This window comes from Phyllobates terribilis, unplaced genomic scaffold (genome assembly GCF_046119375.1).
Source record: "Phyllobates terribilis strain yellow unplaced genomic scaffold, ASM4611937v1 Scaffold_1__5_contigs__length_1240528914, whole genome shotgun sequence".
NCBI lineage: Eukaryota > Metazoa > Chordata > Amphibia > Anura > Dendrobatidae > Phyllobates > Phyllobates terribilis.
In genome coordinates this window covers 336,557,779-336,576,596 of record NW_027362761.1, presented here as the reverse complement: position 1 = coordinate 336,576,596, position 18,818 = coordinate 336,557,779, and the positions used below count along the sequence as shown (strand labels likewise).

The window sequence follows — 18,818 nt, the reverse complement described above, 5'->3', positions numbered from 1 at the left end:
TTGCCATATTTTGGAAAAGTGGGCAGGGCCTAGCTGGGGGAGTGAGGTTAGAGGGGGAGTGGCCAACAAATTCATTATAATTTATGCTGCAAAAGTGGGATAAATTAAGACAGATGTGCTCCAGTGTCTGATTGGAGTACATTCCCTGTGGGACAGCTGAAAGGTGAGGAAAATTCAAGAGGCATAGCCTTTAAAAAACATCTGCAGTCACCTCCTGTCTACTGTATGTTCCCTGGTTAGCTAACATAAACTATGTCATGTGACATCTGAAGCCAATCAGTGGCCACTGCAAGGCTGCAGATTCCGTATGAGCAGAACTTTCTAGTGTGGATGGAATGTGAAGGCTGAGTCGATCAGCCACCGATTATTGGCTGCTGCCATCATGTCACATTGTATATGCTAGAAGCTTGGTGGGGGACTCAGTAGCCATTGCTGTTGAGCGGTATTGGTCTCAGACGTGAGTACAGGTTTCTTTTTTATTCCACACCTTGTGCCCAGAGACCATATGTTTTAAAGTATGGGAAAATCACTATAAACTAAACAGTCCTTTTTTGGCTGCAGCAATCTTCAGTCAACCTACATAATTAAATTACGTTTTGTAGTTTACTGTTACATACAGATCAGCAGACAAAAATGGTGAATTAAAGGGAGTTAAATAGGAGTCTGCGGTCGCTGTCCAACCGCATAGCCAACACTGTGGCTGCCTCAAGTTGTGACCTGGGCATGTCCCCTGGGCTGTCCAGGTCACAACTGTGGGGGGAGATTAGCAACGTGTTTGTGAAGCTGGCAGCATACACTTTCACTCTGTCACCGCTCAGTGCGATCCGAGTGTTAACAGGAGCTGCCGGGCTGGGAGTGATGACAGGAGATGCGGGGAGCAGATGTCCTGGATGAGGTGAGTATCGGCGGCGGGGAGCGGAGATCACAGCCTAACGTAAGTAGTACAATATAAGGCTGCAGATCACCGCCGTCATCACACTGCTGTGCTCTAAACCAGGGCCGGTTTTAGACAAAGTGGGGACCTGCGCAAAAATTTGTGGGGTCCCAAATGCTCACATATTGCACTATCATACAGAAACATTTTGATTGTATTTACATGAGCTTAGGTGAGGCATATCTGTTTTCACCACGAGATGTGCAGCTGAGAACAATGATTTTTGTTTCGGCATAAAAAATCCAATCACTCGATGAATAGGCAACATTTTACTTGTTTAGTATAATACACCCCATAGTCTTCCACATAGTGTAATGCACCCCATAGTCCTCCATATTGTATAATGCACACCCCATTGTCCTCCATATAGTAAAATGTGCCCCATAGTCATCCATGTAGTATAATGTGCCCCATAATCCTCTATATAGTATAATGTGCCCCTTAATCCTCCATATAGTATAATACACTCCGCATAGTTCACCATATAGTATAGCACACTTCCCTAGTATAGCATACAGTATAATGCACTCCCCATAGTCCTCGATATAGTATAATGCATCCCATAGTCCTCCATATTGTATAATGCACCACCCATAGCCCTCCATATAGTACAAGGCACTTCCCATAGTATATTGCTGGCCAGTTCAGAACTCTCCAGCTCTTTGTTTCCATCCATTTCTGGGTGCTTCTTGAAGTATGTTTAGAGTCATTGTCCTGCTGGAAGACCCATGACCTAGGACGCAAATCCAGTTTTCTGACACTGGGCACTACATTGCGACACAAAATCCTTTGGTAATCTTCAGATTTCATGATGCCTTGCACACATTCAAGGAACCCAGTGCCAGAGGCAGCAAAACAACCCCAAAACATCTTTGATTCTCCACCATATTTGACTGCAGGTACTGTGTTCTTTTCTTTGTAAGCCTCATTCCGTTTTCGTTAAACAGTAGAATGATGGGCTTTACCAAAAAGCTCTATCTTGGCGTCATCTGTCCACATGACGCTTTCCCAGAAAGATTTTGGCTTACTCACGTACATTTTGGCAAATCTGCAGTCTAGCTTTTTGTGTCTCTGTGTCAGCAGTGGGGTCCTCCTGAGTCTCCTGCCATAGCATTTTATTTCATGTCGACTGATAGCTTGCGCTGATACTAATGCACCCTGAGCCTGCAGGACAGCTTGAATTTCTTTGGAACTTGATTGAGTCTGCTTATCCACCATCGGGACTATCCTGTATTACAACCTTTCATCAATTTTTCTCTGCCGTCCACTTCCAGGGAGATTAGCTACAGTGCCATTGGCTGTAAACTTGTTGATTATGTTGCGCACCATGGACAAAGGAACATCAAGCTCTCTCGAGATGGACTTGAAACCTTGAGATTGTTGATATGGTTCAACAATTTTGGTTCTCAAGTACTCAGACAGTTCTCTTCTCCTCTTTCTGCTCTCCATGCTTAGTGTGGCACACACAAACACACAATGCAAAGATTGAGTCAACTTCTCCCCTTTTTATCTGGTGTAATTTTCATATTGCCCACACCTGTTACTTGCCACAGGGGAGTTTCAACGAGCATCACATTCTTGAAACAAAGTTGTTTAACCACAATTTTGGAAAGGTGCCAACAATTTTGTGAGCCCACTTTTGGAGTTTTGTGTGAAATTATGTCCAATTTGCCTTTTTGCTCTGTTTTTTTTTGTGTTATTCCAATACATACAAAGGAAATAAACCTTTGTGTATTTGCAATAATTTTGCTGGGAGAAATACTTCATTTTCTGGAACAATTTCAAGGGTGCCAACACATTTGGCCATGAATGTGTAAATATATATACAGTGAAGGAAATAATTATTTGATCCCTTGCTGTTTTTGTAAGTTTGCCCACTGACAAAGACATGAACAGTCTATAATTTTAAGGGTAGGTTAATTTTAACATTGAGAGATAGAATATCCAAAAAAGAAAATCACATTATATAAATTAGATAAATTTATTTGCATTTTGCAGTGAGAAATAAGCATTTTATTCCTCTGGCAAACAACACTTAATACTTGGTGACAAAACCCTTGTTGGCACAGCAGTCAGACGTTTTTTGTAGTTGATGATGAGGTTTGCGCACATGTCAGGAGAAATTTTGGTCCACTCCTCTTTCCAGATCATCTCTAAATCATTCAGATTTTGAGGCTGTCGCTTGGCAACATGGAGCTTCAACACCCTCCATAAGTTTTCAATGGGATTAAGGTCTGGAGACTGGCTAGGCCACTCCCTAACCTTACTGTGCTTCTTTTTGAGTCACTCCTTTGTTGCCTTGGCTGTATGTTTTTGGTCATTGCCTTGCTGGAAGACCCAGCCACGACCCATTTTTAATGTCCTGGCGGAGGGAAGGAGGTTGTCACTCAGGATTTTACGGTACATGGCTCCATCCATTCTCCCATTGATGCAGTGAAGTAGTCCTGTGCCCTTAGCAGAGAAACACCCCCAAAACATAATGTTTCCACCTCCATGCTTAACAGTGGGGATGGTGTTGTTTGGATCATAGGCATCATTTCTCTTCCTCCAAACACGGTGAGTTGAGTTAATGCCAAAGAGCTCAATTTTTGTCTCATTTGACCACAGCACCTTCTCCAAATAACTTACAGAATCATCCAGGTGTTCATTGGCAAACTTCAGACGGGCCTGCACATGTGCCCTCTTGAGCAGGGGGACCTTGCAGGCACTGCAGGATTTTAAACCTATAAGGTGTAATGTGTTACCAATGGTTTTCTTGGTGACTGGGGTCCAGCTGCCTTGAGATCATTAACAAGTTCCCTCCGTGCAGTTTTAGGCTGATCTCTCACCTTCCTCATGATCAAGGATACCCCACGAGGTGAGATTTTGCATGGTGCCCCAGATCGATGTCTATTTCTTCCATTTTCTTAATATTGCACCAACAGTTCTCTTTCTCACCCAGCGTCTTACTTATGGTTTTGTAGCCCATTCCAGCTTTGTGCAGGTCTATGCTCTTGTCCCTGACATCCTTAGAAAGCTCTTTGGTCTTGCCCATGTTGTAGAGGTTAGAGTCTGACTAATTAATGGAGTCTGTGGACAGGAGTCTTTTATACAGATGACTATGTAAGACAGCTGTCTTTAATGCAGATAATGAGTTGATTAGGAGTGTCTAACTGGTCTGTAGGAGACAGAACTCAATGGCTTGTAGGGGATCAAATACTTATTTATCACTGCAAAATGCAAATAAATGTATCTAATTTATACAATGTGATTTTCTTGATTTTTTGGGGGATATTCTATCTCTCAATGTTAAAATTAACCTACCCTTACAATTATAGACTGTTCACTGTGTGTATATATATATATATATATATATATATATATATATATATATATATATATATACACTGTAAGGTGGCGGTGTTCACACCGTGCAGTAACTGAGGCTGTGACCCAGGCAAGTCAAACATAAACAGCTTTTGTTTCAGCAACTCACGGGTTAACAGAAAGTCCTCCGGTTCGCAGCCGGGTTAACAGAAAGTCCATACACAATGGTTGCCATGGGCCGGCCGCTCAGAGCCTGACAGGTGCAGAGGGTTCCCAGGCGTGGGTTCAGCCACACTCAATCCTGTTGAGGTTTCCTGCTGTGCTCCTAGCAGGTTCCAACATAGAACAACACTAATCCTTAGAGCATGGGTTTTAATGGACCTGTGGCAAGAGCCACTGGAAAACCCGGGTTGGAGGGAGGAGGCCGCCCTGTGACCTCCTCCCAGAAATGAAGGCCCTGCCAGGTTTTACTAATCTGCCTTAGCCAGATAGCCTGACTAGGTCCATGCTCACCTTCATTCCTGCATTGCAGCCACAGGTGTGTCTGTGACTGCAGTGCACTCCAATGGTTTTAATAGATCTCTGTACACATTCTGGGGGAGATATAACGTCCCTCGTTCACGATCCCGGTCACTGCCTCACATATCCCCCCCTCTGTTCAAACTTGTGGGGTTGAACACTTGCCATCATACAGGGTGCCCGGGACAGGGCATCCGCGTTTCCCTGCGACTTTCCAGGGCGACGTTCTACAGAGAAACTGAAATTTTGCAGTGACAGGAACCACCTGGTGACTCGCGCATTCCTCTCCATGGGATTTCTCATCCATACCAAGGGTGAGTGGTCCGTCACCAAGCGGAACTGACGCCCGAATAAATAATAACGTAGCGATTCCAAGGCCCACTTAATAGCCAAACACTCCTTCTCTACCATGCTATAGTTTCTCTCTGCCGGGACAAGTTGTCTACTCAAGTAGGTGACCGGGTGCTCTTCACCATTCACTTTTTGTGACAATACCGCTCCTAGGCCTACCTCCGAGGCATCTGTCTGTACAATGAAGGTTTCCTTGCAGTTGGGGTTAATGAGGACCGGCTGTCCACACAGGGCCAACTTCATGGACTGAAAAGCTTCTTCTGCCTTAGGGTTCCACTAAACCATTACCGATATTTTTCCTTTCAAGAGATCGGTCAGGGCCGCCGTTCGCCCAGCAAAATTAGGTATAAACCGGCGGTAATACCCAAGGATGCCAAGGAACGCCCTCTCCTGCTTTGTACTTTTTGGTTTAGGCCAGTTTTTTATGGCCTCAACTTTATTGATTTGGGGCTTAATAGCTCCTCGGCCTATCACATACCCCAAATATCGGGCTTCTTCTAGCCCTATCGCACATTTTTTGGGATTTGCCGTTAACCCCGCAGCTCTGAGAGAATCCAGAACCGCTTGTACCTGGGATAGGTGCGTATGCCAGTCAGTGCTAAAAATGATAATGTCATCTAAATACGCGGACTCCTGATGGGGCTTGAGCCCTATGTCCATCAACCTCTGAAATGTAGCCGGGGCCCCATGTAACCCAAAAGGTAAGACCACATAGTGGTATAGACCCTATGGAGTTACGAAGGCGGTTTTTTCCTTTGCCGAATCTGTGAGAGGTACCTGCCAGTAACCCTTGGTGAGATCGAGCGTGGTAAAGTACTGGGCCTGCCCCAGTCTCTCAATCAGCTCATCTACCCTGGGCATTGGATAAAGGTCAAACTTTGACACTTCATTCAATTTCCGGAAATCGTTACAGAAGCGTAACGATCCGTCTGGTTTTGGAATCAGTACGATGGGGCTAGCCCACTCACTCCGTGACTCCTCTATGACGCCTAACTGAAGCATTTGTTTTACCTCAGCCGTGATGGCTTGCCTCCGGGCTTCGGGTACCCGGTACGGTCTTATTCGCACCCTTACCCCAGGTTCGGTGACAATGTCATGTTGTATAACCGTAGTCCTACCCGGTAGCTCTGAGAACACGTCGGTATTGTGCTGCACCAGCGAGCGAGCCTCCCGTCGCTGCTGTTTAGTGAGGGCATCACTTATCCTGACATCCCCCTCGGACGCTTTCCTGGCTGAAGATAGAGACCTCTCTGGCGATATGCCCGGGGTGACGTCTGTAACTAAACACCCTCTGTCTTTCCAAGGTTTTAGCAGGTTTACATGGTAAAGCTGCTCAGGTTTCCTCCTTCCGGGCTGATACACCCGGTAATTTACCTCCCCCACTTTTTCTCGAACCTCATATGGCCCTTGCCACTTGGACATGAGCTCACTCTCGGCTGTGGGTACCAGAACTAACACCCGATCGCCCTTGTTAAAAGACCTGACTCTGGCCCTTTTATTATATGTGCGCCTCTGGGCTGCCAGGGCATCTAACAGATGTTCGTTCACGATGGGCATGACCGCCGCGATCCGGTCCTGCATACTAGCCACGTGTTCAATTATACTCCTATGTGGAGTCGGCTCTTGTTCCCATGTCTCTTTTGGCTACAGGTTAACAGAAAGTCCTCTGGTTCGCAGCCGGGTTAACAGAAAGTCCATACACAATGGTTGCCGTGGGCAACAGCCGTGCCGGCCGCTCAGAGCCTGACAGGTGCAGAGGGTTCCCAGGCGTGGGTTCAGCCACACTCAATCCTGCTGAGCTTTCCTGCTATCCTCCTAGCAGGTTACAACATAGAACAACACTAATCCTTAGAGCATGGGTTTTAAAGGACCTGTGGCAAGAGCCACTGGAAAACCCGGGTTGGAGGGAGGAGGCCGCCCCACTGCCTTCCTGTAGCCTCCCCCAAGAAATGAAGGCCCTGCCGGGTTTTTACTAATCTGCCTTAGCCAGATAGCCTGACTAGGTCCACGCTCACCTTCATTCCTGCATTGCAGCCGCATGTGTGTCTGTGACTGCAATGCACTCCAATGGATTTAATAGGTCTCTGTACACATTCTGGGGGAGATATAACGTCCCTCGTATATGATCCCGGTCACTGCCTCACAACAAACACACACCGTATATATATCAATAAATCATATACATTATCATCAAAAAAAGACGCTTCAGTGAAAACACCTGTTTTCCTGAAGCGTCTTCTGCTTCAAAAACAATCAGGGTATGCCAGCATCTAAAGGCTGTCATGTGCACATATCCTTAAGACATTCGTGAAATACCCTGTGCAGGTATGTGCAGTCCTCATTCAGGTAACATTGTTTAGGACACAGCCCGGTTTAACCATATTGCTTATTACATAGTTCATGTCAATGGAAGTGGACAGGGTTCATTTTAAGTGACCTTCCAGGAAATTGCACAATGACAGCTTTTCTAATTCACTTTCATTAGCGATTTTGCTTTCAGTAGCAGCACTGATCAGCTTTGGTCCGTGCTGTCTCTTAGGTGTAGTTGTAGAATGTAATGTTACTGTACAGACAGACTACAGGCTGCTAATGAGAGCAAAATAATAAAAAAAAAAATATTATTGTGCAGGTTCCTGCATTCAATTCATAATTCCGGGTAACTGGAAGTACACTGTAAAGGGATTGCATTGGTTTACCAAAAAATGGCTGCTTTCTTCTAGAAACAGCACCACTCTTGTCCGGGGGCTGTGTCTGGCAGTGCGGCTCAGCCCTTTTCAACGCATCTCAGCTCTATTTCTGCAGAGAGCAGCCATGTTTTCTACTCTCATAAACCCTTTTATGCTTAACCATTGGCAGAAACAGACTGAAATGGGCCCCTGTGCAAGAACAATATATGGGCCCTTTGCAGTCCAATAGCTCATCATAATGCAAAATTCCACCTGCTTTTAACAAGGCAATGGCCCCCTTGGGCGCCTGTCCAACTCCACAAGTTGCACCAATGATTTCGCCGCCTCTGCACCTAACTCAAGCCAGAACAATATAAGATGATTACTACAGATGGTAAGTGAGATGATAATGCTGAAATGTTTTTACCTTCAAACATCCAAGTCTGGTCCTTAGCTCATCACACTCCACTTGCAAAAGACGAATCTCCACTTCTCGCTCTGACTCTTTACTTGGACAGGGTGAGTGAGCCGGACCTCCATTCACTGATCGCATGATGTCTCCTGTTGGTGGCTTCTTAGACAATGTTGTAGAGGTTTTCTTCTGCTGTAATTATAAGCAGAGTAGAAGTCCTTTACCACATCCTTTCATTTCAGTTCACAGAAGCTCTCATAAAATATTTATACAAGAGTCAATGTATGAGAAAACAGAATAAAATGGATTTGAAAATAACACAAACATATTTTGTAGGAAAGACTAGAACAAATGGAAAAGGAGGGGAGACAGGAAGACCTAACAAGGATCTCCACAAACATGAGATTCACTCTTCCTTAACATTGGATTGCAACACTAAGATGGGAAAATTGTGAACTTATGGAAATCACAGGACGGATAGACATGGTATGGATATGCAAATGATGAAAATTTGGAAACAAAATTTTGAAAACATCTTGATTTGGTTAGTGTTGAGTATGAGAGCTTTTTTCAACATGATAAAGCCAGGCCGCATATTGCTTGTGCTACTGTGAGAAGTCTGTGGGGCCTAAATGTGCTACCATGGCCTGCAGTGTCTCCGGATTTGTTTCCCATCGAGCACATCTGGGATGTCAGTGGCCGGCAATCTGTAAAGAGAGCTGCCAGCAGCAGGTTTTGATGATTTGTTTGCCCAAGTGCATTTAGAATGGCAGAACATGCCTCACACATCCATTAATAACCTCATTGAATGCATGTGTGTATATTTCTGTGCATGTCACTCATACTCCATACTAACTAAATTGAGAGGTTTTGAAAATTTTGATTTCATTTACCCCTTATTTGCATATAATTACCACGTCTATCCATCCTGTGATTTACATAATTTTGACAAGTTTTCCTTTTTGGTATTAAAATTTTAAAGTTGAGGAGTGTACATCTGATATTGTACATTAAAAACAACCTATAAACTGGACTTTTATATTCTATATTCTGGGGTTGGATTTTCAGGTTTTTCTGTTTGGTGCCATTACACCATTACACTATATGGAATGAGTTGTATTTGTTAATATGTTTGGAATTGCACTGTTTGGTAACACAGGATGGCTTATAGGAAGGGTTCATTGGCCACATGCCCTTGAGTCTACACCACGTTGGGGACTTAGAAAGACTCTAGCCCCCTCCTTCTCTTTGGGAAGTTCAGTGCATCTATCAAGGTAGAGACATCGCTCTCTTTTAAAGTGTAAAGAGTTGGGCAGTCTCTAGAACTTCTCTAGACTTCAGTGGAGAGGACCACAATTCTGTACTGCCATGTCCCCTATAAGTGACTATGATAGGAAATAAGGTGGGGGTCTGAGTTCCAGAGGTTAGATAGGAGGCACACTAAGATTTTTGGCCAAGGAATTTCACTAACCTTATTCTGACAATGTTAGATATTAAAGGGGTTGTGTCATGAACAAAAACAATGTCTATATGCATATGGACATCAAAGAGGGTGTCTTTGTGCTGTACCCCACTTTTATAGGCCAGAACATTCATTGTTACTCTTAGGCTAGGAACACATTGCAATTATAGCTACTCTTAGCCACATATGCTCGGGAGGTGAATACCTGACAGTGGCCACAGTAGGATGAATGTTTAGGCAATGCATCCATCATAAGAGTCCATTGAAATAAAGTATACCCCATATTATAGGAAACTGTAGCCTGTTACACATTTAAACAATGAGATACAGAACATCGCAGCGACCAGACAGAGACCTCCGTGTGGTGAATGGGGACCTATAGGAAAGGTCGGGAAAAGCTCCAAACATATACTTTAGGCTAAGTGCACAGATGCCATATGCACTTAGCCTTATTCTGGTGGGCTCAAGTTGTTCTTGTCCTAAAAGGCCCCCATGTATGCTATACAATTTCAGACAGTGGTATTTAAATGGAGTGGTTGTGGGGTACCCATTTGTTGCCATGGCAGCCGGGGGCCTGCTGAAGGCTTCATAGCAGACTATGATTTGTACTATTGTATTGAAATATATAGTATAAGCAATAAGATAATCACAGGGTCAAGTCCCCAAAAGAGACTAAAAAAAAATTAAAATGTAAAAAAAAAGTTTTAAAATATATAAAAATTCTAATTCTTTTCTTTCCTGTTAAAAATAAATAAATAAATAAATACTCATATTTGGTATTGCCACATCCGTAAAAGTCCAGTCAAAAGTATCAAAATATAAAATTAATTCGCCCATATGGTCAACGATGTAAAGAGAAAAAAAATCTAGTGTCAGAAATGCGTTTTTTTGTTACCTCACCTCCCAAACCCAAACTCCATAGTAGTCAATGGAGACCCGAACTTTGGTGCTGTAAAATGGTGGTATTAAGGGCCAGGAGGATGCAAAAGACTCTCTCCTCTGCACTATATAGACATATCAGCTTTCAAAGATATGTAGTATGCAACTTCTCTAGGGGAGAAGTGTACCGAAATTTTACCAGTTAGAAACTCAGAATATTAACAATACATTGTCTACAACATAAATGATTCCTATTGAAGCTGTTTGATTTTTTTCTAACTGGCCTTAGAACGTGCAGGTCACTCGTGCCTTAGATGTTCACACATTTCTATAAATTCCCATACGTATATTTGCTAATCAATTTTAATTACTTTAGGATGCATAGTGTAACATGGAAAAAGCCGATCAATGGCAGTTAATATCTATTTAAGCTTTAATAAGCAGAAAAACATTTATGGTCGTAATTAAACTTGACTAAACAGTTACAAGCCCCAAGGCATTATTAAAAAATAAATAAATAAAATGAAAAATATATTCTTTCCAGAATGTTAATACCAATTTAAAAGTAGCAAATCCCTTCTCTCTATAATACTGCTACCATTGATACATCCGTGAATCTTGGGCTCTAGACCTCGCAGCGGCAGCGCACCCGAGGCGGACCAATGGCTTGACAATTGTGAAACAAAATTGTGCAGCAATTGGCTATCACAATGAGAGGAGTTTTAGCCACATGTGGCCAAAAGCACCGTGTGGCAGTGGCTTTGAGTTTCTATCAGCCCCACAGCACTTATGGCAGCAAGAATAAAAGGTTCTATAGCTCTTCTTGTTCTTGTTAAAAATACCAGAATATTGATTGCTCCCATTAAAGTGGTTTATCCATATGCAATATTAAGACCTATGGAAAATTTATAGAGTGTCCTTTGCTCAAGATCCCCGTATATGAATATGTGTTGGTGGACTTGAGACATCCATATATTACATTAACTCCTTCAGAGTTATGGCCAGTTTGGACCTTTATCTCGGGCTAAAAGCCTACAATTTTGAGGGCATTTTTACTTAGAGCTTGATCCTGCTTGCCCTTAAAATTGTAAGCTTTTAGCACTGGAGAGACATATAAGGTTAGGTTTCCAACAAAGAGGTACGCCGTGTCGCTGGCTATTGGGCTCTCACGAATTGGCCAATTTGTTCGCTAAGTATCTTCATTTTTAATGTATTTTCTACAACAGTAATGCAGTTCCAATTTCATATATCCAATGTCTACATAATATAGCATTCAAGAGTCCAGCTGTTTTTTCATTTTTTAAACCATATTCATCCTTAGGTATAATTTACATATTATCTTTATTCTGAGGGTGAATATGATTACAACAATAGCAAATAGAAATAAAAAAAAATCTTTTTTTTTGGTCTTCACATTCTAATATGGAATAACCTAGATTGAGCTGTGTGAGGGCTTGCTTTTTTTACCCTATACAAGCTGTAGGTTTTCCTGGTACCATTATTATGTACATTCACCATTTTGCTTTTTAATTTTCTTTCTGGTAGTAAGCATGTACAAAAAAAAAAAAATCTGCAACTGTTTTTCAATTTGATCTGTTTACAGAATACACCATGTAGTGTCTGAGCCTCAGGATTGGAAGATGGCTAACATGATATCAATATTTCACCCCACACCCACAAGCCTGTTTTCACCTTCCTGACCAGGCCAAATTTTATACTTCTGACCAGTGTCACTTTATGTGGCAATAACTCTAACGCCTCATCATATCTCACTGATTAGTGACATATTGTACTGAATGTTAGTGGTACATTTTCGTAGATATGATTTGCTTTTATATATTGAAAATTTAACAAAAAAAAGTGAAAATTTCTCAATTTTCAAACTTTGAATTTATATGCCCTTAAACCAGATAGATATATCACACAAAATAGATAATAAATAACATTTACCACATGTCTACTTTACATCAGCATTATTTTTGAAACATATTTATTTTTTCCAAAGTTAGAAGGGTTAAAAGTTTGAGTAATTTTTCATTTTTTCCAACACAATTTACAGAGCCATTTTTAGGGACCACAGCACATTTGAAGTGACTTTGAGGGGCCTATGTGACAGAAAATACCCAAAAGTGACACTATTTTAAAAACTACACACCTTAAAGTGCTCAAAACCACATTCAAGAAGTTTATTAACCATTTAGCTACTTTACAGGAATTAAATCAATGTGGAAGGAAAAGATGAACATTTTAATTTTTTCCTCAAAAATGTTGCTTTTCCCCCACATTTTTCATTTTCACAAGGGTAACAGGAGAAAAAGGAACATACAATTTGTTGTGCAATTTCTCTTGAGTATGCTGATATCCCATATGTGGAAAACTACTATTTGGGCACATGGCAGAGTTGGAAAGGGAAGGAGCACCATTTGACTTTTGGAATGTAAAATTGGCTGGAATTGATAGGGGACGCCATGTTGCATTTGCAGAGCCCCTGATGTTCCTAAACAGTGGAAACCCCCCACAAAGTGATCCAATTTTGGAAACTACACCCCTCACGGAACTTATCTAGAGGTATGGTGAGCACATTGATCTCACAGGAGCTTCACACAGTTTTATAAAGTTGAACCGTGAAAATTAAAAAAATTTTCCTGCAAAAATGTTGCTTCAGCCTCAAATTTTTCATTTTCACAAGGTTATCAGAAGAAAATGGGCCAAAAAATTTGTTGTACAATCTCTCCTGAGTACAAGGATACCCCATATGTCATTTAAAACTACTGATTGGGCACACAGCAGGGCTCAGAAGGGAAGGCGTGCCAATTGAATTCTGGAGTGTAAAATAGGCTGAAATAGATAGCAGACGCCATGTCGCTCCACAAGGTACCCCATTTTGGAAACTACATCTCTTGAGGAATTCATCTATAGGTGTAGTGAGCATTTTTAACCCTCAAGCAATTCACAGAATTGTATAACATTTGGCTGAGTAAATGGAAAATGATCATGTTTTTTCCACTAAAATGTTGCTTTGGCTCCAAGTTTTTAATTTTCAAAAGGGTTAATAGGAGAAAATGAACAGTATAATTTGTTACGTAATTTTTCCTGAGTGGGCCAATACTCCATATGTGGTCAAAAACTACCTTTGAGGCACAGTGCGAAGTTCAGAAGGGAAAAAGATCCATATTGGAGTTCAGATTTTGCCAAAATGGTTTGAAGGTGCCATGTCACATTGGCAGAGCCCCTGATGTGTCAGAACAGCAATACCCTCTTTAAGTTATCCCATTTTACCAACTACACCCTTCAATGAATTCATCTAGGGATGCAGTGAGCATGTTGACACGACATGTGCCTCACATAATTTTATACGACTGAACAGTGAAGAAAGAATAATTACATTTTTACCACTAAAATGTTGTTTTAACCCAAGTTTATAATTTTTATAAGGGCTAATAGGAAAAAATGGACCTCACAGTTTGTTGTGCAATTTCTCTTGAGTGCGCCAATACCCTACATGTAATCGGGAAATACTTTTCAGGCACAGTAGAGAGCTCAGAGGGGAAGGAGTGTCATATTATAGTACAGATTTTGCTGTTATGGTTTGGGGTGCCATGACACACTGTGAGAGCCCCTGAGGTGCCAGAACGTTAGAACCCCCATAAGTGACCTAATTTTGCAAACTACACCTTTCAATGAATTCATCTAAGGGTACAGTGATCATATTGACACAATGAGTGTGTCAAAGAATTTTATACCATTGGGCAGTGAAGAAAAAATAATTACATTTTTAACACAAAAAGTTTTGATTTTACATTTTCACACAGGGAAATGGGTAAAATTGGCACCAAAATTTGTCACACAATTTCTACTGAACGTGGCAATACCCCATATGTAGCTGTACAGTACTTGGCGAGATTTGGGAGGGCAGGAGGGCTATTTGACTCTTGGAGAACAAATTTTCCTAGAATAGTTTGCAGACTCCCTATACAGAGCCCCTAAATGCCAAAAGAGCAGAATCCCCCCTCAAGTGACCCCATTTTGTAAGTTAGACCTCTCTGGGAATTTATCTATAGGTGTAGTGACAATTTTGACTCCATGGGTGTTTTCCAGAAACAAGCAACTGTGGATGTTGCCGAGTGAAAATTGCTATCTGTCATTGTAGTGCCTGTACATTGTAATGCCCGTACATTATTGGGACCAGTACATTGTAGTGCTCAGTACATTGTAGTGCCCATACATATGCCCAGCTCGTGCTTCTGGAGACATGCACTCGTAAATGAAGTGGGCTTTCATTGCTACTGATATGCCAAATATGTGTAAGCTAAATGTGTTTTAGGTACACCGTGGGGCTCAGATGAGAGGAGAGGCATTTGGATTAGGGAGCGCAGAATTCACTGGATTTCTTTTGGGGTGCAAGCAACCATAGCACTTTTCCAGAGCCTTTGTGCTATCAGTAATGTTGGAGCCCCCTATACTTCCATTGACAGATCTGAGTGGGGACTTGCCTTTTTTGTGGATTAAGTTGAAGCTTTTACTCGATATTTTACATAACATTTTGGATCACATTTATGATGTGCTCTACGCTAAGAACTTACATCTGTGTTTGTATTTAAATCTTCAAATGTTGTGATTCAGATGAAACCCCCGAGGGATCCATTTACTATAATGAGAGAACAGAGTAACTCTGGACTCTGTCTAGCCTCTGTTCAGCAGTGTCCTTCTTTTCAGAGGTGCACAAAACTGTGGCCGACTGAACTTTTATGCACGCTTAAAAAGATGGAGAATGCTGGACCATAGGCCAGATGGCGTCCACAGTGCCTCTATCTGCCTCATTATAGGGAACCTTCCACCGGGGGTTCCATCTGAATCACATATTTCAGAGATTTACACAGAAGCCCCGGTGTAAGCGCTCAGCATAGCGCGCAGGATAAATATGAGCTGAGCCATACTGCGGTCTTTGGGAGGCAGAATGAACAAATCAACAGCAGGTCAAGAATTGGTTTTATTTATTTTTTTATGCTGTTCGCCATGTGGTTTAAGTGATAAGAAGACTTTATTGTTTGGATCGGTGCGATAACAGTGATGCCAGATTCATATTTTTTTTTTATGTTTGTCTGCTATCACATGCTAAAAAAACGCTTTTTTTTGCAAAAAAAAAGTTTTTGCATCACCATATTTTGAGAGCTAAAGTTTTTCTATATTTGTGCCGACAGAGTCATGTGAGGTCTTGTTTTGTGCGAGAGGAGTTGACGTTTTTATTGGTACCAATTTTGGGCATATTAAAAATTTTGCTCACTTTCTGTTCCGATTTTTGGGAGGCAGAATGAACAAAAACCAGCAATAAAGATATTGTTTTTTTTGTACCGTTCACTATGTGGTAAAAGTAATGACAGCTTTATTCTCCTGGTCAGTACGATTATATCACTTTATTTATGTTTTGGCACTTTTATACATAATTTATTTAGTGTGTTATTGTTGTTTGTCTATTTTTGGACAGATGTACATTTTAAGTGTATCTAATAAAAAATTTTCTATTTTAAGGGGTTTGTATATGTTAGCCGATATTCTTGAGACCTCTCTCTTTATTGTTTATACTATAAACCTTGGCGCTTTTATACAATAAAAACTATTTTATAGAAAAAAAAATTGTTTTTGCATTGCTATATCCTGAGAGCTATAACTTTTTTATTTCTCTGCTAACAGAGCTTTATGGTGACTTGTTTTTTTTTTTTTGTGGGATAAAAAGGTATCTCTGAAAGTATCATCTTATTTACATTCAACTTTTTTATCTCATTTTATTTCACCTTTTTTGGTGGTATGATGAAAAAGCATAGTTTTTTGCCCCGTTTTTTATTTATTTTTTTACGAGTAAAGTAAAAGCTGGAATGACAATGAGCGCAATACGGTCTTATCTGGTGTAGAAAGAAATAAGTAATAACAGGATGTGCTCACCTTGTGGGGTTGTGAAAGTCACAACCCCTACGTTAGCTTGTAGAAATAGGCTGCTGCAGATCCTCCAGAAGAAGGGAAAGTGGATGTAATTCCGAGCTGCCAAAGGTCCAACATGTGATAGGAGACCAAGTTTAAATGCGGTTTTTATTTGTCAACGCGTTTCAAAGTATTCATATTTCTTTATCAGGACAAATCATTGTGGCTTGTCCTGATAAAGAAGTGAACCTTTGGCAGTGCAGATTTACATTTATTTTTCTTTGGTGTTCACTGAAGGGGTTAAATAGTGTTTTATAGATAGTTTTTTTGATGAAATATGTGTACTTTATTTGTTTATTTTTTACATAAATATACCTATTTATTGGTATATTTTTTATTTTCATTATTATTTTCATTTTCATATTTTTTTTGTTCTTTATTTTGTGATTTTTTTAAAAATATTTTTACAAATTTCTTTAAACTTTTTTTTTTTTACTTGGTCACTCAATGGGACTTTAACTTCTATTACTCTGATCACTAGTATAATGCATTGCAATGCACCAACACTGGAATGCATTATAGCTGTCAGTGTGACACTGACAGTAGCCTTTTAGACCATGCTCCTGGCATAATCTAAATAGGCCACATTAGCTAGCAGACCTGAAGGTCGTTATGACTAACTCGGGTTGCCATGACAATGATCGGCAGCCTACGATGACATCGCAGGGGTGTCGATCGCGTGGGAGCGGGAGCCCCCTCACCCTCTTAGCCTTCTAAATGCTGTGATCACTATTAAAAGTGGCATTTAGGGGGCTAAATGGCCCGGGCAGTGCGGGTACCACCACTGGCTGTGACAGCTGTGGCTTGGCTATCACTTAAGCCAAGCTCCCAGAGGCGATCGTGATCGCCTTGACGTAAGTTTACGTCATTTTATGGGAACCCCTTCCCGACCATGACGTAAACTTGCATCAAATGTTGTGAAGGGGTTAAGAAAGGTAAGATGGTGGATCCAGCCATCTACCATCCGGTAAGTCTGCCATCAATAGTGTGCAAAATTTTTGAGGGCATTATAAGATATGACAGATATGACCTGCAAAAATATATTGCAAAGAATAATATAATAGCTGAAAACTGGCATGGATTCACAAAAGTCGTGTCTAACCAACATGTTGGGGTTCTATGATGAGATAAGTGTGAATTTGAATGTTGGTAATGCGGCTGATTTGATATATCTGTACTTTTTAAAGGCATTTTATACTGTACCACATAACAGTCTTATACTGAAACTCCAGAAGCAAAGACTAGGAGAAACTATATGCACATGGGTAAACAACTGATTAATTGACAGGAAACAAAGAGTCATTGTAAATGGTACATTTTGTAAATGGGAGAAAGTCAGTGGGGTACAACGGGGATCTGTGCTGGGACCAATTCTTTTTATTCCCTTTAGTAATAACCTTGTGGATGAGATTAAGAGTAAAAGGTTGGACTTTGCTGAGGATACATAACTATGTAGAGTAATAAAAAAAAAGCTTTACTGTGTAATATTCCAATCGCAATAAGATGTCTGCATGGGCAAAATATGGCAGATGAGGTTTAAACTTCACCCCGAAGCTTATTTTCACCCTCCTGACCAGGCCAATTTTTTGAACTCTGACCATTGTTACTTTATCAGGTAACAACTCTGGAACGCTTCAACAGATCTCGGTGATTCTGAAACAGTTTTTTTCATGACATATTGTCCTTCATGACAGTGGCAAAAAATTCTTTGATATGATTTACGTTTATTTGTGAAAAAATGGGAAAATTGGTGAAAATTGTGAACATTTTGCAATTTTCAAACTTTTAATTTTTATGCCCTTAGGCTGAGTTCACACGATGCGTATTTCATGCGTTTCCGCGGCGTTTTTGCAGTTGCGTAAACGCCGCGGAAACGCATGAAAAACGCATGGTAGAAGGGAAGCAATGTTCCCCAATTGAAATCCGCATGTGCTGTGCCCATGATACGGATTTTTCCGCAGCGTAAACGCTGCGCTCAAAAATCCGCAGCATGTCATTTAATTTTGCGGAAACGCATTGACTTGCATTTGAACGCGCCAATTCCGCAAGACTGCATCTGTACTTGCGTTATTGGCGCGTTCTAATGTGCGGATGGTACCCGAGTGTGGAGGAGAGGAGAGTCTCCTCCACACCCAGGTACCATTAAAAAAGCTGTAAAAACAAGAATAAAATAAAAAATATATATATACTTACCATCTGTCGGCCCGCGCACCGCTCCTGCTTGCTTCCCGGCACTTGCAGTGAGTTGTAGGACCTGCGGTGACGTCAGAGTCATGTGACGGGTCACGTGACGCTGACGTCGGCAGGTCTTTC

General features: G+C 41.2%; 1 protein-coding gene across 22 annotated transcripts in view; it reads right to left on the bottom strand.

Moving 5' to 3' along the window:
* Positions 1-18,818, bottom strand: part of RIMBP2 (RIMS binding protein 2) — a 711,286-nt gene that overhangs the window by 538,575 nt on the left and 153,893 nt on the right. For 21 of the 22 annotated variants that reach the window (XM_073676113.1, XM_073676112.1, XM_073676118.1 and 18 more), the window contains one exon: positions 8,204-8,380. In XM_073676113.1, the coding sequence (XP_073532214.1) occupies positions 8,204-8,380 (177 nt within the window). The remainder of the gene's footprint in view (positions 1-8,203; positions 8,381-18,818) is intronic. The other variant, XM_073676111.1, reaches the window with a different exon arrangement.